The 22,712-nt window shown below is 40.0% G+C and overlaps 1 protein-coding gene across 1 annotated transcript in view; it reads right to left on the bottom strand.

Annotated features, from left to right (window-relative positions):
- Positions 1 to 800: 800 nt before the first annotated feature.
- LOC6038636 (irregular chiasm C-roughest protein) overlaps positions 801 to 22,712 on the bottom strand; it is a 201,015-nt gene continuing 179,103 nt past the window's right edge. Inside the window, exons 2-10 of the mRNA XM_038257351.1 lie at positions 17,273 to 17,906; positions 15,516 to 15,676; positions 15,266 to 15,422; positions 11,377 to 11,754; positions 10,647 to 11,319; positions 9,159 to 9,298; positions 8,374 to 8,621; positions 7,976 to 8,298; positions 801 to 3,667 (exon numbers count right to left, since the gene is read on the bottom strand). Of these exons, the coding sequence (XP_038113279.1) occupies positions 3,159 to 3,667; positions 7,976 to 8,298; positions 8,374 to 8,621; positions 9,159 to 9,298; positions 10,647 to 11,319; positions 11,377 to 11,754; positions 15,266 to 15,422; positions 15,516 to 15,676; positions 17,273 to 17,626 (2,943 nt within the window). The 5' untranslated portion in view covers positions 17,627 to 17,906 and the 3' untranslated portion in view covers positions 801 to 3,158. The remainder of the gene's footprint in view (positions 3,668 to 7,975; positions 8,299 to 8,373; positions 8,622 to 9,158; positions 9,299 to 10,646; positions 11,320 to 11,376; positions 11,755 to 15,265; positions 15,423 to 15,515; positions 15,677 to 17,272; positions 17,907 to 22,712) is intronic.

Here is a 22,712-nt window from a genome sequence, read left to right as displayed (position 1 = left end):
CTTTGTGAAATGTTAGTCTTGATTTGAAAATTCCAAAAATATTTTTTTCGAAGAGATCGGAAAATTTCACAAATGTTTCATATATTAACATTGAAAATCGGACCATTAGTTGCTGAGATATTGACGATAGAAAATGGTGGGTTGTTTGGGTGAAACTTAGAATACATCAATTTTCCTGTTTTTAAACCTTTGCATTGCAATATCTCAGCAACTAAAGGTCGTATCAACAAAGTCCAAATAAGCAAAATATAGAGAATTTTCTCAGCTTTTCAAAATATTTTTTCAAAACTGGGCAAACATGTGCACTAATTTAAAAATGAAAACTGCGACTATTTTCAAAAAGTCACTTAAATATGGCTATAACTTGAAAACGGTGCACTTTATCAAAATTTCAGTACAGTACTTTTGATTGCAAATTTGATTTTACATCGAAAAATGAAGTTGAAAATTTTACGACCAAAATTTCGATTTTTTGAAAAATCAGTATTGAAATTCATAACTCGGTCAGTGAACAACCTGAAATTTCTGAAAAGTTGGCATTTTATGCCTTCTAAAACATATCAAAAATAAAAAAATTAAAAATAGTGTTTTTTGTAAATCAAGTTTTAGTGATAAAGTTAAATAAAAAATCACCAAATTTTTTTACCGTGTATTATTTTTTCCAGTGTAGTCCGTATCCATACCTACAACTTTGCCGAAGACACCAAATCGATCAAAATTCCTTCAAAAGATACAGATTTTTGAATTTTCATACATCATTTTTGTATGGACAGCTGCCGAATTTGTATGGAAAATTATATGGACAAACTAATGATGCAAAATGGCTTCTTTGGGCATACCGAAGGCACCAAAAAAGTTTCAGTCGGATTAAAAAATACAAAAAAAAAATCGAATGACCGAAATCCTAGAGAACTGCTCAATTGGTTTGGAAGTAATCGACCATTGTGTGTTTGTATGTGTTCATGGAAGCCATTGCCCAAAAAACAGGCTATAATTATATGAATGTCGGAAAAATGGGGATTATTTTTGCGTACCTTTATCGTTTCTGTGGGTGATAAAAAGAGCATTCATTCATTTTTTCGGTTTACTTAAAAATTTGGGAAATTCTCGGTATGCTTATTATTTTTTATTATTTTTTGTTCAACAAATCACAAACGATGACTTTACCAATTCTTTCGTATTTTCTCATACTAACACGTTTGATACAATTCGCCCAATCCTGCTTGAGCATACCACGTCTCAAAAAGGAAGTTTAGTTTTTTTTCTTTCAACCATAATCAAACTTTAAACCAATAAATAAAAGTTTATGCAACAAGTAGTTAAAGAAGATTTTTTCTGCATGAGTCGTACATTTTTCCAACGTGGTTCACCGCGTTGGATGACATGTGCTGAAAAAAATAAGTTTTGTAACCAAATTTCAGGGGTTTCACTATATGTCAATGGAAAGTGCGGCTAATCGGGACACAAAGATTGAAGGTTTAAAAACGCAAAATGTATTAAAATATCTGTAACTTAGGTAAAAATCAATAAAATTTCAAAACTCAAAGGTGAATCTCAAGAATCAATTTAAAAGAGAGTTAGTAAGTACCAAAAAGTGTATAAAAAGATATCAACTCGATTCGACCTGGAGCTTGTATAAGACATTTGAACTTCTATCTAATACGATTTGGGTAAGGCAGTAAATTTTGTCGAGTAATTTTTTAATCGGAAGACCCTTTAATTCCCATTTTCTGCGGATATATTTTTTCAAACTGGAGTTCCGGAGCTAATTTCGCAGTAGAAATATACTTCAAAATGCTTATTTCCATCCTTGTTGGTTTAATCTTCTTATTGCAACTTGTTGCGAAAAATTTTACGAATATCGAAGTAGGACGGTAAAGAAGATTTAGCATTTTTTTAGTTCTAAGGAACGATATTCGAAGTAGAACGATAACTGGTAGGGGACCATTCATAAACCACGTTCACAGCTTAGGGGGGGGGGGGGGTATGGCGATTGTCCACGATCCATCCAAAAAAGTTTTTTTTTGTGTATGGACAATTGCCCACGAGGGGAGGGGTACAGATTCCCAAAAAAGTGCCCACGTGGTTTATGGATGGTCCCTTAGTAGAAAGTGATTCAGAATAAAAAAAAAGGAATCCCAGATCACAGAAGGGATTTGAACCCGTACTACCCACGTATCTAGCGAGGTACTCTAACCTTAAGCATGTTCAAGTGTTTTAGGGAAAATTCGTATGATTAGATGGTTCAAGACTTGTTCCTTTTTTCATCCAATTTGCAAAACATGAGAAGGAGACTTTCTTGCTCACATTTAACTGTTTATTACGTAATTTCATTTGAAGACGCGATGCTGAGAGACTCTCATTGAACACCAAAGTGCTCAAATGTCAACATTGGGTGCTATATGAAATTACATGATGAGAGTTTTGAAACTATTGAAGTCAAGACCAAAAAATGTCGTTTTGTAACAGGGCCAAATTGACGGTGTTCAAAGTTTGTTACAAATTTCGTAATTTTTGACGTTAGGAGAGTATGGGTGCTCGAGCAACCGCAAAAAAAAATTGGATCTTAAAAATTAAAGATTTTTATTTATACTTTCGAAACAAATGAGAAAAGGTGAAACCACAAAACTTTTCAAACAGAGAATTAGAATCCATTATGTTTTACGAAAATGGGAGCAATTTGAAGATTTTAAACGTTTTCCGGAACTTAAATTACAATGCTTTTCATATATACAACCTTTCCTTGTCTAAGCAATCGAATCCAGAAAGAGAAGCGATCCTCAGTTGAGGACGGTCCGACCTGGGATTGAACTCTTGATCTACCGTTAACGAAGCAGATGCTTCATAGTTTGGTCATATAAGCTATCATGATACAAACTATTTGTTGCAATCCAACAAACTATTCCGTGCATAAACACATTCACCAACCATTCATGATGTAACACGTGCAGTAAATTAACCGCATTTGCACTTCAAACGAACAAAGAGGGATGTGTGGGCAAACCTCAATCGAATCGGCTAATTGGCTAGATGTGATTGCTAGAACCACCCGCTGCGCATATATTTGATTTTGCACACAAACTAGAAAATGCATCACAACAGAACCTCCTCACTGCCAGCCATCACTCACGTGGAGGGAACCCCGCCGGCTCATTAATTTACACGTGCGTGGCCAGTGCTCCCTGCTGTTTGAAAGACCCACTGGTGGGCAGAATAAACTGACCGGCCGATGGACTGCCCGGCTGCTGCTGCTGCTGCTGCTGGGAACCACTGTTGTTGCTACCTATGCTACCGGAAGTTGGTCCTGCGGAAGGGAGCTGCTGTTGTTGTTGCTGGGAGTGCTGTGAACTGTGGGACAACGACAGGGAACCCGACTGGATCGAGCTGGGGCTGGTGGAACCGGCTGCGGTCGTCGTGCCCGGGCTAGACCCGGAACCGATGGTCGTTGAACCGGTGCCCGCTGAAGGTCCAAACGCAGCGGCCAGCGAAGACCGAGTGGCGGCAATGTACGGTGGAGGTGCTGGGGTGGCCGCCGGGTTAGCAGTGGCCGGAGGTGGAAGGCTCGAGGACGCCGCGGTCAGGCCCCGCAGGAATGTCGAGTTGCTGTAGGTGGTGCCGCCGCCGTAACGGTGGTCGATGGTTAGGTGGCCCTGGAGCAGGGGTTGTTCTGGAAAGAGAGGAGAAGATTTGGGAGGGTGTTTTGGATCATGTGTTTTTTTTTGCTTTTTCATTGCATTTAAAAACTCTTTGTTGACATGTTGGAATTCGATTCAATTGATATTCTGGAAAGTTGTAATTTCAAGAGGCAGGTTTTTGTAGATTTTGTTCGGTTTGTTCTAGAGGGCGTATCGAGGTGTCCCGATTTGGACGAAACTTTCAGCGTTTTTTTGATTAATTCATGAAATGAAATCAAGCCAGGTATGAGCCCTTTATGAGAATTGAAACTCAATTTTTTGTTGCATTTCAAAGGTTATTTGAAGATCTTTTTTCTAATTTTGATTTTGCTGGGATTTTTTTCATGCTAAAAAATCCTCAAAAAATCAATAAGTTGAAAACAATGATTTTATCAAAAGCCTGCCCACGGTGTATTTCGAAAAGTAAACTTTAGATTCAAAATTCATATAGAACCCATCGGACCTAAGTGGTCTACATCCCTATCCCACCTTACGTAAACTCTCATATGCGAGAAAGGAAAAACTCTTTGATCACTGAAAATGGGTAAACACATTTGGGTAAATACATTTGTCATGAATACGCCTTGATATACCACATAAAACATTTTTAAATATTATTTGCCTACAAATAAAAAGATTCCTAAACATAATTTCTAGATTAATTCACCTATGTGGTTGGTGCCTTCCTACTAGGGGCAGGGGCCAAAATGGGCCACCCTTGGTTTTGGGCTTCAGATTGGGTTTAGACCAACTGTAAAGCAAGGATAAAAGATATTAAAAAACATTACCACACCGAAAACGACATTTGAACTCATTTTAGTTTTCGAATTATTTGCAAAAATGTAAATTTGTTTACATAACCACACATAATCTTTCTGGTTTTGGCGAGCAGTCTTGTCGAAAAAAGAAAAACAGATTTTCTCTACTTCACCGACGTTTCGGCCTTTATTTTGAGGCCTTCTTCAGGGGGTTTACTAAAAATGTCAAGCTTTTACAATTTGTGTGTGTTTGGTTGTGTTTTGTGTACTTACTAGTTGTGTGTTTCTTGTCAAAAATGTTTAAGTCCTATTGTTAAACTGTCCTTTACGTTTGCTGCACATCACTGTTTAAAGAATTAATTTAATATTGTTTTGTAAACTATTGTGAAATACTAACATGTTTGTCCAAATAAATTGTTGTAAAACAACATTCAACTGCTGGGTCACTTTGTACTGTACAACGTCTAATTGCTAACTGTCAGGTGGATTGGTTCAGTTGTGATTGTGTTGTGTGTTTTTGTGGTTTTGTTTTGGTTTTGTGTTTGTGTAGGACATGTAGTATTCCATCGTATGTGCTGTTCAGGCCATCGGTGTCGGTCCTCTTGTTGACAGTGTCAGCTGTGTTGTGGATCCAGATCATCTCCGAGAGAGGGAGAGATGATCTCTTGAAGGACTGGTCCAGTATCTTGGCTTGTGTTGTATCGAACCGGTGGCCGGTATCGATACAATGGGACACAAGTGCGGTTTTTCCTTGTGAGCCTGAACCTCTACGTCGGTGTACGTGTGGCCGGACTGGATCAGCTGATCCAGTTTGTTTACATCGCTGCGATGGCCAGACAGCCTGTTTTTGAGCAGGTTGCTGGTCATGCCGATGTATCTACACTCACACTGGTCACATTTGATGCAATAGATCACGTTGTGTTGGTTCAGCATCGAGATCGGGTCCTTGATCCGTGTGTAGAGGTTGTTGACAGTGTGAGTGGATCTGGATGCTACTACGATGTTCGGGTAGTCTTGTTGTAGTAGTTTGGTAATGCGGGGTGTAAGTGTTGGGATGTAAGGAATGGATCTGTATGTTTTGGGTTCTTCGGAATTAGGGTGATTGATTGGGTCTATTTTGGGGATTAGGATTGTTTTTGTGGTTGAGGCATCTATTGATTAATGAGCGGGGATAGTCGTTTAGGGAAAGGTATTTGTGAACTATTTGTCTTTTTCTTTATCTGTTTTGTTGGTGGTGAGATTGTAAACACGGTTGATAAAATTGGTTGCAATATTGATTTTTGGGGAAGAGGATGAATGGATAGGAAGTTGAGGAGGCGGCCTGATGCAATCCCCGTTTTGCGCTCCCATACCAAAACATCCTACAGGTGCCGTTCTACCACCTGCTAGCCGAAACCGAATCCATACTGAAGACACAACCTACCAAAACAATCCAGGATAAAAACAGAAGCAACATCACCAATTCACCAAATGTTTCGTTAAATGACTATGAAACTTCACGGAAACTATGTTGAAAAAGTTCCAAGGGTGCACAGCAACCAAGGAAGTTGTTGTCTTTTTTTACCAAAATAGTCAAACTTACGGACCCAATCTTGCAAAATCCTGACTGTAAAAATAGTCAAACTTTGCTATAAATTATTTGGTAGACTGTACTTTAGGGGATGAATCAAAAATTATATCGATAGTTTCCGTAATTTTGAAGATACTAAAATGTCTGTAACACAAATCTGGGTGGAAAAGCTATGGTTGATGTGCACCGTTAAGTCAAATCTTTTCACCCTTCATCGTTGGATTAGACGACATGGCTTGTTTTCTAAGGTGGTCCATTCTGACCCACACCCTGGAAAAGTAGTCGGAGAAGAACGTAATGTGCATCAAATAGTTTTAAGTTATTTTTCTTTCATCAACCAAGCATACAACATTGAAGTGAACATCCCAAAACAGAATCCTACAACACTGAATTCATAAATTTGTATGTTTTTCTTTCGCATTTTCCTTAGGCGTGCCATTCTGCCCTCATGCCACTACTGACCAAAAATGGGTCCAAAAATTTCATAAAATATTTGACAAAGCAAAGGTCGGAATTTGATCCGGACAAAGTTTGTATATAGATGAGCTAGATCAGGCTTTAACCATGTACATTATCATAACCTAAGCGGTCATAACTTCAGACAAGGTTAGTAGATCTCGTTTGGAAGGTCTTTCGATAACTTGTCCAATGATACGTTGAAAGCGTTTGGTACGGTATGTCCACGCATCCTTCTTCCCTGATGATTCTGTGAAATGTGATCCGTTCACATAATCTGTCTCTGCGGTTAATGCAACGCAGTAGGTCTGGTCGCTTTAATTTTTACTATACGTTTTAGGGGTAACTCGGATGTACTGTAATCATTAATATTGACAAGAAACGACTTGAGGCTCAATCTTACCACAAGTTCACCCAGGATGCTTTCTTCGGACTGGCTGCGCTTTTGTTCGGTTAGATTAGATTAGATTAGATTAGATTAGATTTACATTCAAATTCTTTGAAAATATTGTAAAATATTTTTGTTGAATTTCAAACAGATTTTTGTTTAAAAACAATGCATTTTGTCAATTTAATCAAAAGTCTAAAAACAGGAAAAAGCTGATATACAAATTGGGGTTACTTTGGTTTTAGTCATCTCACACTGAAGGTTGTCAAAAAATTTAATCTATCATCTTATATGTGTTAGTCAAAATGAGAGCTTCCAAACTTTCAAAAGTGTAAGTTAAATTTTGGCAGAGCACATTCTTAACCAGTTCCAATCGTCTGCCTCTGTTGTTTAGTGGCAGTCTACCAGCAGCAGCAGCAGCAGGGTGCCCTGTACCGTAAAAGGTTCTCCGCCCGAGTGGACATTTCGGAACGGAGAAAGTTCCGCCATCCGGAGTTGCACGAACTCTTTCCGGAAGTGGTACAGGAACTGCAACGGAAAAAAAAACTTTTGTCCGTTTCTATCCTATCACTTGCAGTCAACTGAACACACACACAAACTATGTTTACTAATACTTTGGACAAAATCCTGGACGAAGGCTCCCCCAGTGCAATGCGAAAAAGTTTAAATAAACGGAAATCTATTAAAACTGCCTCGGCCAGAAAAGTTTGTTTCTGTTTTAGTTGATTTTGATTTTGTTATAGCTGCTGGAGAATTCCAAGACTTTTTTATGCATCTGAGAGTTAATCCTGGCTATCGTGTGCAGAATGCAAACAGTCTTAAAACAATTGAATTTGCTGCGTGGTAAAGATGTGTTTATGATGCTTTTTTAATGTTGTATTTTTTCACAGCTCATTGATTTAAAAACACAATTGAAAACTCATGAACATATTCGAACAGAAATAAAATTACGTGAAATTCAAATTACTATTTGCAAAACTTCCACGAGCTTTAAAACAAAGTTTCAGGGGGAAAATATCAGATTTAAGAAAAAATTACATTTATGCAACCTATGGTTTTGCCTAAGGATGCGTTGATGGAACACAACCTTCTACTGAGATTAGTTTTCATTATTCAGCTAAGCACTTACTGGGGATTCCATTCGGCAGCGAGCTCAAACTGCCCTGGATGCTGGGCAGCCCATTGTCTTGTCGAAGTTCTGAGGCCTTCCGATGGTGGCGGCCCAAGGTCATGGCGCTGATGTGGTTTTGATGATGGCCGCCAATCCCAGCCGAGGAGTTGTTGATGTTGCTGCTGCTGGTGCTCGTCCTGAACTGCTGCATCAGATGGGCGGTCGCCGGTGGGCTGTAATCGCGGGAGTAATCCACGTATGGCACGTAACCGTTGCTATTTTTGGTGTTGTTGACGGCCGCTGGCAGCTGGCAGAAGCTGTCGGTGAAATCTCCCGAATACCTGTGGGTGTTTGGGAGGAAGGATGGATGGGTGGAGTCAAGATGAGTGGAATTCGATAGAAATTTGACGTCGTACCGATAATCGTTGGAAATTTTCATCGCACTCCCCGTGGTCCCCGGAAGTTCCGGAGTGCCGTCCAGCTTGGTGGAGATGTGGTGGTTGGCAATCGTTGTCGTGCCGAGGGTTACGTTGACTTGAGTGGTCATCCCGTCCGGTCCAAGGCTGGTTTCCATAAATTCATTATCGCGATCTATTTTCAGGTCACTGACGTTCGACGTTCGCCGACGGTCCAGTTCTTTGCAATCCTTGTCGGAAATGTGCTGCTGCAAGGATAAAAAAAAAAAAGAAGAAAAAGACATGGTAAAACAGTGTTAACGAAAGCTCACGAACAAAAACATCAGAAAAGACGTAGAAAAAATTAAGTTTCATTTAATAAAAAATCTGAAGAAAAAATATAAATTGATTTCATTTGATAGATTATAAAAAAAAACGTGCAGACATCCCTCGTATATTTTCAAAGGAATATCACAATTTCTGTTAAAAGATAATCCTAATATATGTACAGGTCTAAAATCTGCTAATGAAATTTATGCACCGTTCTCAAAATAAATCTGTTCATGATATTTATAATAACGAAATTACATAAAACATGTAATTACACATTATTAAATATGTGGAAACAAAAAGATTAAATGTTGCACCATTTTAAAGCTTAGAAACCACATGATTGTGGACTGATTGAAAAACAAAATATTTTTTCGAGAACTCCGCAGAGAAAACCAGCGAGGCTAAAATAAAATTCTGATGCTTCAGTACAGCCGGGAAGTCCACCCCACCCTTGCTCTTGGAGCCCTTCTTACCTTTGGTATCACGTCGGCCGGCGGAAGCTTCTTCTTGTTGGTTCGGCCCCAGAAGCACATGGCCACCACGATGACGATGATTAAAAGTGTCAGTCCGCCGAGGGAGCCGAAAATGACGACGGGTAATAAAATATTTTCTGCTTTTTGCCCCGGAAAGTCGTCCCAGCCGAAGGGTTGGCCGCATCCGATGCGGGGTGAAGAAAATGGGGGTGGTGAGGAGAAACAAGAATTGGAAATTGGATTTTCATATGTGTATGCAAATCAGTTTTCCTAGCATTTTGAATGCAATGGGCCAGCTGGTATCGATTTTAGTCAGGAAAAGCTAAGGTTCCCGTGTAATGTTTGTGTTTGTGGAATTGTGAGGCAGCAGGTTATAGATTTGAATAAATTACAGTCTCTGGTGAGAGTGAGAACATACTTTGCATATTCATTCCACAGACCACCCAGGGTTCATTATTAGTGTGTGAGTATAAGAGATAGTCCATTATTCATTGCGTCCAAAACATTGGCATTTAAATTGAATTCTCGCAATGAAATCGCAATCGGGTATTTTTAAACGAGTTGAAGTTTATATTTGTGTTGCAGTCGTTACAATTCAACACTGTTTAATTTTTGGCGGTAACGTCAAATTCGAGTTGCTCAGTAACGTGGGATTTACTCGTGATGTGATGTGATGTACACGGAGAAAAATGAGTTCCCAAAATCGTGAACAAACGTTCATGAAAATGGGAACCACGAACAAAGTGTTCAAATCCCATGGTACGTTTTTGGAAATCGTACCATGCAATTTGAACACTTTGTTCGTGATTCCCATTTTCACGAACGCTTATTCACGATTTTGGGAACTCTTTTTTCTCCGTGTAACCCATAGGACCTACATGGAGAAGAGAAATTGTACTTTCAGGAGTCCAAACGAAGTCAGGGATCCAATCAAACAACAAGACTATGCGACTATGATAATAAAAAAACTATATTATCAACATAATAAGAACATTAACAAAAGATAAATGCGATCTCTGGTTTAAGAGGGCTCAAACATAAAAAAAGCAGAGGAACGTCAAAAAGCTAAACCAAACAAATTCTTCTAAGGATAAGTGGAAGCAAAAATCAATTACAATTAATAAAAATATAACACTTTTAAATTTTTGCATGAGTTAAGCATCAGTAATTTCCTTGTTATTCTACACTCAGCTCAGTTGGCGAGCAGAATTTGGTAACTGGTTTATGTTCTCAGCCCGGTTACTGAACAAATACTTTCTGTGAATGGTGATGATTGACCATTTTCCGGTAAAAGTCACCTTAATTCAATAAACAACAACAACTATCTCTTATTTTTTGGAAATCATTGAAGATCGTGAAGAAATTCAAATTTTCAAATATAATTTTTGCGAGAAAAAAACAATTATATGTTTCAACAAGATTTTTTATCCGCAAAATTCAAACCAGCCAGCCCACAGCCCGAGATATCCCAGCTCAGCAATCGCGTACCTTTTGAGACGAAATCAATTTCCACCGAATCGACACCATACTCGTTGACGACGGTGCAATTGTAGCTACCAAAGTGCTCCCGCCGGCTATCGTGGATGATTAGCGTCGACTTGACACATTCCGTGCCCTGGCTCTGGCTCCGGCTCTCGACGATGCTGAACAACTCGGAATACTCCGGACTGCTGGTATTAATTTCCCTTCCGTTGTGCACCCAGATGATGTGCTTTGCCACTGGAACAGAAAATGCTTCACACTCGAGCTGACCGGTGTCGCCAACCGTACCAAACTGCTGCCGCGGTGAACCGATGCTGGGCGGTCCCTTGAGAAAGACGCTGGCCTCGGCTTCGACTTCGGGAAAACCTAGAACCGAACCCTGGCAAAAGTACCGGCCCGTGGTCGCGTGGGTTACCGTCAGTGTCAGATTCGCCAAAGTGGACATGACACGACCCGATTCCTCGTGGACCCAAACAATGTCCGGCGTGGGATTGCCGTCAATGTCGCACGACAGACTCACCACCGCGTCCAGGTCGGCTTCCACGGAAGCTGGGAGCGTTCGAAAAATCGGTCCATAGCTGATGTCTAGCGTTTCGCTTTCTTCACTCTTACCGACGGCATTCCGAGCTTCACATTTCACAATCACGTCATGATACTTTTTGGAAATGTTCAGAATAACCTGTAATTGGAATACAAATTGATTTGCCCATCATATCAACCCACACAAAATCCTTACCAATTCCGTCGAATAATCCCCCAGGACCATTTCCTTGCCGACGTACCACCGAAAGGTGACATCCGGTGGGTTCGCGTCGGCATGACAGTGCAACCGAACGTCGCTTCCCTCCAGGATCTTCCCGCCTGAGGTCTCCCCACCAAGCACCTCGATGTCGACCTTGGGCGCGTACTTAACCTCCAGTTTCAGCTTCACCGACCGGTACGTCCTGTCGGCGGTGTTCTGAGCCTGGCAGGTGAACGTCGTGTTGTGGTGCTCTTTTTTGGGAATCAACTTGAGGATCGATTTGGCAGTAAACCGGCGGGCGTCCGGAAGTGCCTCCTTCATGTACTCAATACCGTCCGTGAGCACGTTGCCCAACCCGTCGATCCAAGTTATCTGGGAGTAGAAGAGGAATATTTTCGTAAAATATAGACTAGAGTGTAACAAAAATGACTTTTTGGCGCTGGTTCCGGTGGATTTTCTGAGCCCAAATCCCAAATATGAGCTTGATTGGACGTAACAGGAGCTCCGTCATTCAAATTTAAATGGAATTTAATTCGTAAAAATACTTTTTTTTCTCAAATATGTCTGATTTTGAGACACTTTGGCCACCAATGCGTTTACCAAAAACATCACAGGCGTGTAGGCCAGATCCTTGCGCATGTTTTGGTATATATAGGGGAAATATACCCATTTTAATCACACTAAGCCGTTCGACCAATTCTCATCACTTTTGCCGTTTCTGCTATTAAATCAACATTTTCAGATGTTTCAACAATGGAGAGTTGTTTGCTCACTTTTATTTGAGCTATTTATTACTTTGGAACAGTCAAAAACACTTTATATAAGCTGTAATTCATGATCAAAGTGCTGATAGGCCGATAATAGAAATAGGCTGAGAAAGGGTATAGTTCCCCTACTATTGAAGTTTCCCAGTCAAATCAATCCGAATTCTGAAACGGAATCTAATTAGAATCGTATACAAATTCCGTTTCAAACGCAACAACCGGTTCCGATTCTAATTAGATTCCGTTTCAGAATTCGGGTTGATTTGACTGGGTTGGAGCACTCTGGAGCTCACTACAAGCATCCAAAGTTAGGCATTTTTTTTTTCGAAAAATCGACCCCAGCAAAATCAAATGGCGTCTCGGGCGTCGCGAGGTGCGACGCATATCTTTTTTGCTGGGGCCGATTTTTTTTTTTAAAAAGGCAAGCTTTGAAGGCCTGTACCGAGCTCTGCCTTTTTTTGTCGAGCCATAATACCACTGCGGCCAATTATAGGTACCGAGCTCTAGAGAGTTCAAAACTTCAAGGATCTGGCCTACACGCCAGTAATGATTTTGGTAAACGCATTGGTGGCCAAAGTGCTTGAGGCTGTCATTTAAAAAAAATGCATTTTTAAGGGTTAAATCCTATTTAAAATTGAAAGGCGCCATCTCCTGTTACGTCCAATCAAGCTCATATTTGGGATTTGGGCTCACTGGAACCAGCTCCTGAATGCCCGCCACAAATTTATTTGTTACACTGTAATATAGATAGCTAAATTTATATTAAACTGTCTTAATACACTGGAAGTGAATAGCTCAATAGAGTTATCTTAGCCCAATTTCACGCACAATAGCACACCATTTGTAATGTTGTTCGGTACCAAATTTAACCTCACTTAGGAGACCCGGGAGGTGAATTCCTTCAGCAGAGATGGCAGATGGCAAAAAACCATCGCTAAGCCCTCATTTGATTTATTTCTTTCCAGTTACAGAATTCACTATCATGATGTATGAAGCAATTGTAGATTTTGTACAAACGAACATTTTTGTAGAACATTGTTTTGTTCAAAAGTGAATGCTGTTGACACTAGAGCGTACACAATGTCAAAAAATGCCGCAATCGCCGTCCCCCACTCGCGATGGTGAGGGGATTTTTGTTTACGCTCTAATGTCAACAGCATTCAGTTTAGAACAAAACAATGTTCTACAAAGCTGTTCATTAGTAAAATATCTGCAAGTGCTCTACACATCTTTATGGTAAATTCCTTAACTGTAAGGAAATAAATGAAAAAAGCTTTTTTGAGGCCCATCGGCAAATACCTTCCCTGGCCTTCAGCAAAGAGGCAAGACACAAGCGGATGACACTAGAAATATTGTCAAAATAACGGACATGACCACGGACCACTAGGTTTTAATGGTCTGCTGATAATGGCAAACTTGTGGGAAATTGGAAAAATCGCCAAAAAAAACGTCAAAACCACTGTATCTTAACAAGGATTTGACTTAGGACAATGATCAATCTGGAGACATTTATTTTAAATTGTCTGGACCAGTTTTCAAAGATATGGCTTAATGAATGATTTTTGCATTTTTTCAGGAGAGACATCTTGCTGTTTAGAGAGGGTTGTTTTTTGCAAAATGTTAGGCTAATTCCTCAAAAAATGAGCGAATATAAATTGTGACCTCTCCTTGAACTTTTAAACCTTAAAATCAAATCAATGAAGAGACATTGCGTGTATATAAATGTCAGTGTATTATTTTCAGTATGCTCGTAAAATTTCGTACAGGTTTATCTTTGACCACTTTTGATAGGATGCATTGGCTTCGAGATACAGCAATATTTTGATTTCGAAGTACGAAAATATTTAAATAACTTACGACCTTTCCATGTGTCATTCTCGGGTGCAACTGGCCTCATATACACAAAAATTGTCTATCCTTGGATAACGTCTCCATACAATTAATTAACCATGGTAATATTACATCTGAGAAGGGGTACATCTTTTATGTCAGAAAAAGTGTGTAATTTTATCTCTAAAAGTGTGTAATTTAACCGCTATTCTGGTGTATTGTAACTTTTTCAATCAAAATTGAGGTAAACTAAAATTACATTATAAAAGAGGTGATATTCAACCTTCAAAATTAACACAATTTTTTATTGTGTACAACGTTTCATTCGCTGAGGACAAAACGCAAAGGCCAGCAGAGCCAACCAAGACCCCTACACAATCCCCCTTCCCTTCCCACGCCTTGTCCTTAACATCAATCCCTTCCCTACTAACCCCGAGTAGGCCGCGGGTAATCGGCTCCCCTCCCACTAACATTTACACACAAGATCCTCTGTAATTATTAAGTCAAATGTAATTACAAAAGCCGACTCGGTCCTAACCAGGTCCCAGTACCGAAAAGGACCTAATAAAAATATTTTTATGAAAAAAAAAGTTTCATTCAAATCGGAGTGGGTCGAATAATAAGTTTGTTTGCTTTGGGCTAAAATTGCTTTTTAGATTTTTGGGACCCTACAAACCTCGCGGTTCATGCATTGTTGTATTTTTGGCACTTTTTCGTTCTTTTTGAATAACTGACAGAAGAAGCATGCTTTAAAAACTGCTGTCCCTATACAGAATGTCGCCCCCCAATTGACGGAAATCATCTTTGAAACAAGGTTAAAACTTAGTCCACTAACTGAGCATTGTGTGAACTTTTATACTTCATATCTAGTTTCGATTGCTGTATTGGTACTTAAAATTAAATGATTTATTGGATAAATGACAATCCATAAGAGTTAGTTGCCTTTTCACAAGAGTCGAAAAGATAATAAATCGTTGTCCTTTGTTTTTGAACTGATTCTTTGAATGTTATCTCAATATAGAGCTGATTTATTTGAATAATGATTGAGTTATTTAATTTGTTGCTGACAATGGAGAAATAAATTTCTTTCATGGAATGAAATGCACAGATAGAGATAGGTCAGAGTCTTCACTCACTTTGGATCTACTGACACGTATGATAGAGTGATTTACTTTGGAATTTCCATCAAATGAATCCCAATTAGTTTAAATTAAAATTCCTTCCTCCGATTAATCATCGAGTCCATCGGACAACGGATTATCCCTTGCCAAACTGCTCAACCCACTCACCTCGGCAGCGGGTCGTCCTCCGCTGGACACGCACTCTAGCTCAATCTCCCGGTCCTCGGTCGTGACCATGAAGTCACCCTGGACGATCTTCGGGGGCTCCGGTGGCACCAGCACCATCAGCGAGGCAAACCGTGACCGAATGCCCGGGGTACCTGTACCATCAGGATCAGACGAGAGGGTATTCAAATGGTTAGTGGAAGGAATGTTAATTTAATTCGTCTGCGCTGGAGTTTTTGTTGGCTTTACCTTTTCTCCTGGGCCAACCTGGCACTGATACTTGGCGTCGTCGTCCAGCATCACAGGGAAAATGTCCAGGGAAAAATCGCCTTCCTCGTCGCTGCCCACCATCGAGTACCGCTCGAATCCGCTCAGATTTCGGTGCGTTCCCAGCCCAAAGTCATCCTTCGTCCACTGAAACAAAAAAAAGGTTAACTGGTGAGCCATTACCATACATGCCCGGGAAAATGGTAACAGTTGTGATCATTTGACATAATCGCCATTTATTCAATATAACAGTTCAGCAGAAAATCAGAGAAACTTTCAAGATAAATGTAGAAATTATAACAGGATTAATTTAGGCTAATGTTTCTTCAAATAATGTTACGTTACAATAGCATGACCTCAACGGTATGTGTCCCAGAACTATACGACAACGATGACAATGACGAAAATGACGTCGTTCAACGTCGGCATTGGCCAGAGTGAGAAACTTCGAAACCAAGGAGCTCTCGCCGAGAAATTTGATTGATCGTCCCTCTTTATTACACATTTACATCTTCATTACCGTCATAATCGAGCCAGGGCCAGATCCCTGGCCCAGCTGACATCGTCATGGATGGTCGTCGTCATCTTCGGAGACGATGTGTGGCGGAGGCTGTTGAGAAGCTAACAGATGCGATTAATAATCCATTCATGTGTACGGTTCCGGAAAGGAAAATGTCCTAAGAGCTCAATCCTTTATCGCACTCTCGGGAGCAGACGCTTTCTTCGGCTGCGGGATTGTTAGTCGGTCACACAACAACGCAACAACATTTGCAGGACCCTCTTTCCCTTTGGGGAAGGAGGTGGTAGACGGGACATAACTCATCAATTATTCATAGACGTATAGATCATGAATATATGATGTTGTGAGCAACATACTCAATCTCACATACACTCAGTTCCACAAAAAAAAGCTGAGCAAAAACTGAAAATAGCACTAATTCCATAACACTGAACAATTAATAACTATGCTACCGTTAACTAGGGCGAATCGGGACTACAGTGTAAAATAGCACAGCCTTTTTCAAATGAATTTCTTGGGAAATTCAATATTTTGGCCAAAATCAAAACTGCAAAAAATACTAAAAGATTTTTAGCATAAGTGTTCAGGCCTTAAATTCCATGAAATAAAACATATCATTCAACTGTATATTTCAATTCATGTAAAAGCAAGTTAAGCCATAACTCACAATGGTAGTTCTACTATTTCAAGGTACCAAGTGTAGTTTGGAGACAAAGCCCTGCCGGTTCTGGCCTACGCCACAAGAAATGCAGATTGGTCTTGGCAAGAAGTTCAAAGTCAGTTCGGTTCAGAGTTAGAGCAAAAGAAGCGGCGGAGAACTTCGGCAGACTGTTTGCGACTAATTGAACCCGTAAATGCTTTTTCTTATTTTGTCAGAGAATAGGAATTCTTGTAGATTTGCTGTGGGCCGAGTGGGTTGATTGTGATAAATTGATATTTATTTGGATTCCTTAAGGTTGACCATGGGCTTAGGGTTTGTGGAGGGAATGTTATGGTGGGGTTATATTAGATGACGGCTCGTGCAAGAATGACGAATCAATCAATTCATTTGGATGAGCCGGCAAAAGGATAGAAGCCGGTGACATTGAAGATGATTTGTGCAAATGTAGATAGTCTGTATTGTAATCAAATTAAATTATGATGGAATTCGCTCGAAATATGTGTAAATTGGTTGACATGTTCAACTTGTTAGTAGGACTTTTAAAAATAGAATTTAAACTCACCTGCAGTTGGCCTGATTTGTTCATCACCCGGCAGGGCAGTGAAACTCGTGAACCGACCACGGCCGTCTGATCCTGGGGCTCCATGGCGAACCGTTGTGGCACTTTTTCACCCCCTGCACCGGACCATTGGCTCGCGCCACTTTTGGCAGCATCCACCGCTATCCGCACCAGCAGGAAGAGATAGAAACACTGAAACGGAACGGCACAGCAGTGGGACAGCAGCAGTTGGAGCGACATCCACTTCCGGCGCCGTCGTCTCCGATGGCTCCAACTCTGGTGACTGCCGCAAAACTTTTCCCCCGGCCCAAACGGCTGACAACTCTCCAGGAAGCTGATTGAGGTGTTCGATTCCATTGATTGGCCTCCTGCCGCTGCCTATCGGATCACTTTCCGGTTAATCATTTAACGTGGCCAAAACGGGGTGGCTCGGACAAAGTTCGGCGAAGTATTGACGACGACGGCCAATGCCGGCCGTTTCACGTTACTAATTGGACCGGGTTAGATGGCAAATGTTTTCGATTCGACGGATGGCAAGTTTCCGGTGAAATTGCGAGTGTGTGATTGTGATGTTACGATATTTGGGCACTTTTAATACACGTTTGCAAGCATGATATAGTTTTGATATATTGGAGTTCTGTAAATAAAAAAAAAGAAAATAAATTGATTAGAAACGACGAACGGTTTAGCCTTCCTCACCTTACTGAGGAAAGGCTATAAAATCACTCGAAAAACGAAATTCTTAATTTGACCTCCTAGACCCACCTTCATGCATACCTATCGACTCAGAATCACATTTTGAGCAAATGTCTGTGTGTGTGGTGGGATGTTGATCAAAAAAATTTGCACTGTATTATCTCGGCACTGGCTGAACCGATTTGGACCGTATTGATCTCATTTGAACCATCTTGGGGTCCCATAAGTCGCTATTGAAAATTACAAAGTTAAGTAAAGTACTTCAAAAGTTATGCTTAAAAAAGGATTCTAACAAAAGTCCGGAAAATTGTAAAAAGGGTGGTTTTGTAAGAAGCCTCGTAATGTTATACATTTTTAGAAAGGTATTCGAAAGACCTTTCCAACGAGTTCAAAAGTTTGAAGATTTGACAACCCTATCAAAAGTTATGTGCACTCGAGTGTTATTTATGCACTTTTTAGAGGCCGGATCTCATATAATTCGATGAAAACGTTGTCCGAATCTATCATGCGACATGTCGATGGATAGGTGATCAAAAGACCTTTCCAACGAGTTCAAAAGATTGAAGATCTAGCAATTCTATCAAAAATTATGCGCACTTAAGTGCTATTTATGAACTTTTTAGAGGCCGGATCTCATATATTTTGATGAAAACGTTGTCCGGATCTATCATGCGACCTGTTGGATAGGTAATCAAAATACCTTTCCAACGAGTTCAGTAGATTGCAGATTTGACAACTCTATCAAAAGTTATAAGCACATAAGTGCCCTGAATTATGAAGATTTGACTACCCAATCTGATGATATGAATAATGAATCAAGTTGATAGAACACTGAAAGGTCCGCCCTTGTGTATCTATTTTGGATAGCATTACCCTCTAAATGTGAGGAAGGCAACAACCACCTAAGGGTGGATTAAGTAACGTTTTTAATTAAATCTTGGGTTTTCAAACACTGGATCATTGAGCTAAATAAACCCAACACGAGTCAATTGATTTATTGCCAGTAGCTTTTATCAGGCAACAAAAATGTATTCTTCTAATGGTTCAGATAAAAATAAAACATTTCAAAAAATCTCCTCTTCTTTAAGACATTTTTTTATGTTCCAGTGTTTCCAGATTTCCAAAATGTCTTACAAATATTCAGTATCCTAATATATTATAAATTAAAGATCGATTTCACTTTCTTTGATGCTTTAAAGTCGAAATTTTTACTCATTCACTAAACGCATTGATATAAATATAAATTTAAAATCTTGTTTTAAATCTGCTTTGAACATGCTGTATCCGTTGACAAATGTATTGTAGTACCAAAATTTGTTGAAGAATATTTAAAATCATATTCTGGATTTCCAAAACATAATTTAACAATTTTCGGCAAACCTCGCTGAGGTTAAACCTAAGGGTATAATAGGGACCAAAACCCGTTGGTGCAAGATTCCCATAAAAAGTGGAGCCTCCCTAATACTCAGCCCAAATAGAAGACTCATGGAAATCCGCAAATCGCCTAATCTGGGGCAAATCTTTGCAATGTCTAGCAAGCAAATTACCGTTGAAATTTATTAAATTTTGCCTCAAGAAAGCCAGCCTAAGTACGCGTTCGTGCGAAAGGATTAAGTAAACAGCGCTCAATCCTTCAATTAGAAATATCCTTTTTCATATTCCTAATCTGAACCCAGGCTTGCATCCGACACGTTCGGAAATTCCATGTCAAACCAGCAGCAATCAAATCAAGAGGCTGAGCTCAAATTGTTTTTTTGGAGCGTTTTGGATTAATTTGTGAGACTTATACTTTTTGTTTGGATATTAGGGTTGTTAATGTCGGTTGGTGTGACCCCAAAGACATAAGAAAATAGTGAGTCTTGCAAAAATCGTATTTATTCAGCAAAATAAAATGGATTTTTTTTTATTCATATTGAGCTGATTTGACGTGGAATTGTTGTATTTCAAGCTTAGCTCCCTTTACTTTCTGTATCAGTTTTGTGGCTGAAAGCTCGCCCTCAGCCCAAAGCTTCTTCAACGGAGTTGTTCTATTACCGAATGAACGCGTGGGAAGGTCGTTTTTTGCGTGTTTTTTCGGGTGTGTCTGAGTTCAAAAATGGAAATGCTGTTTTCCGAGAAATATTTTCTAATTAAATAGAAGTGGCCCGGGTCGTTTGCCGCGGATAAACAGTCGAAATTAATTTCGGGTCCAGTTGTGGAGAGCTTTAGCCTGTCAGGGAGGGAGAGGGGGTAAACTGGATTGCGCGCGAGTGTGGACCTGAATACGGTTGAGATTCCGTCGCGGGAAAATCCTCGCTGAAGTGAGGTCAGAGTTGGATGGAGAAGGTGTTGTTAGAGTGGATGGATGCTTCATTGGCTGGCAACAAGGATTCACAATCAGTTTCGGTTGTTGTTACTCTGCTAATAAGACGGATTGAGGAGCATCCAGCACTAATTGGGGCGAAGCACAATTGGGCAATACATTCGCTTTATTTAAGGGGGGGGGGGGAATGGAAATTAATTGATTCTATTTGGAGCCAATGGACATTGAGCCATGCTCAGAGAGGGATTTGTGCTTCTATGGAAAAGTTGATTAGATCACGAAGTATCTGTTTCTGCCATATTTATAGTATGATGAATTTTCCAGGACTTCATCGTAAAAGACAAGCTTCAAATTTAATTGAAGCTCGTCTTTCTTTAATTGAACAAAAAGTAAAACAAAAAAAAAACAAATACATTTCAGTTCACTTAAAGAATGATTTCAATAAATCAAACTCTCGTAAAATTTTTATTAAGAATTATGGATTTACCTCTACCGAAGCACGTTTGTTCTGATTCCGCAGAACTTTCCCAACTTATGCTTCTTTATTAGTGGAATTAAAGTTTTTTGATGTTGTTTTTCTTTGTTTTCCTGGAAGCGAGAAAAACATCTCGACTGATGCGTGTTATCCGTCGTTGTTTTCCGAAGGGTAGTCATAGAATTTTCCCCCAAGGGTGGTCAAACCAGCGCCCACCCTTGTGACCCTCCTCACTTCCTCCTTATCACACTCCCCCTCGAAATCAAATCTTTTGCTTTCTTGGGACAGAGTATTTAAGCAAGGCCAACAAAGCGCGTTGCAAAACGGAACTTTTCTTCCGGAAAACTCCCAACTTGGAAATTGTGAGAGAGAAGGGGGAGGTGTAGTCTAGTCCTTGGCAAGGAGGGGGTGTTTTGGGGAGGAAAAGAAGTGAAAAAGCTTTCAAGTGTTTTGTTTTTCTCGCATTTTGAGTAATTGCCCGGGGCCATGAAAGAGCACGGGAAGCCAGAACAAACGGAAAAGTTGGATTTAACTTCTGTTTCATGTAATTTACGCGATCCCACTCACCTCACTTGGCTGTTGTGGCGACGCACTGACTGACGTAGGGAACGCGACGGGTGGTTTGGGCCAAGGTGATTTGAAATTTCAAGAAATGTTGTTTCACCACCACCATCACGAGTTGCCGAGGTGGATGTTTTCAGGCTGATTTTAACGCAGGCTGAATGGAAGCAAACGCAAAGTCCCGTGAGAGTTGATTTCATTCGGTTTGTAATTGAATGAACTGCTCTTTTGGGTGATTTTGTGCGGTTTTAGGTAAATTTCGCAGAAAATATCGTATTGTTTGTAAGATTGGATTTTTAAAACTGTGAGTTGTTTTCATGAAAATAAATTTAGAACAACCACATGAAAATCATTGGTGCCCGTCTTCAAGCCCGTCCAAGCGTAAAATCCTAAAATTTCAACTTTTCTCTACTCCACTCAAACACGTATGAATATCGACTATCTGTCTTCAGTTTTGCACACTCTCCCCACATTCAATCAACAACTTTTCCTTTGAATTCCAAATTCAACCAAAGCTACTGTGTACATAGAGGAAAATTATGCCCACAAGAAGAAGCCACTTCAAAGGCAGCGTCCGCCGGCCGTTCGCTTCCCAGATAATCGAATCGATCAAATGTTAATAGCCGCCCCTTTATCAGACGGACCTTTGCCTTGAGGGAGGAATTGGGGGGAAGGGAGTGGCGGCAAAAGTTACTCCTTCAGGACGACCGGTAAGCAAAACGAGTTAATCAATCAATTTTCTGTTTCCTTCCATACAAAGTGAGTGAGTGAGGTTGGTCTGCCCACTCTCCCTCTTTCTCTCTGAATGGGTTAGTTGGAGGTACTTGTTGCCAGTGGCTTTCTGTTTAGCGGTTGGCGTTTAACATTTTTCTTTCATATTTTTAGAAGGCGTATTTACCTCTCGTTTAGGGTTGGGATTTGTTTTGCGGGATCGTTTGCGGCCTCGGTCTATAAATACTGATAATCGTTTATTGAAATCTTCTGGAAAATTGATAGGTTTTCAATGGTTGTTCGGAGGGAACATCAATAAACAGACGATTATTTTACCTCAAAGTCAACGTTGTGAGAGATAACCAGGGACGGAAATGGACAAGATGGAACCACTTTTAGCGAAGGATTTACAAGTTATTACTGTACAATAGGGTGCCCAGAATATGGGACTTTTTCTGTAAACCTCGCTCCATAAGCTTAATATTGTTCCTTGAGCTATTCTAGGACTCTGGGCCAAATATGAGCAAAATCGGTAAATATACCAAAGCCATAAAACTTAAAAAAATATTTAAAAAAGTAATTTTTGTAAAAAAAACATTTTTTTCACCAACTTTAGGCCCAACACGATGTATTTTCTGGGCAACCTTAAGGAGAAAAAAATAGTCATTGCTACTTTCAAATGTGTCTTATAGGAAATT

This window comes from Culex quinquefasciatus, chromosome 1, assembly GCF_015732765.1.
Source record: "Culex quinquefasciatus strain JHB chromosome 1, VPISU_Cqui_1.0_pri_paternal, whole genome shotgun sequence".
Classification (NCBI taxonomy): Eukaryota; Metazoa; Arthropoda; class Insecta; order Diptera; family Culicidae; genus Culex; species Culex quinquefasciatus.
The sequence above is the reverse complement of the archived record's forward strand: the minus strand, read 5'-3'. Positions and strand labels throughout refer to the sequence as shown.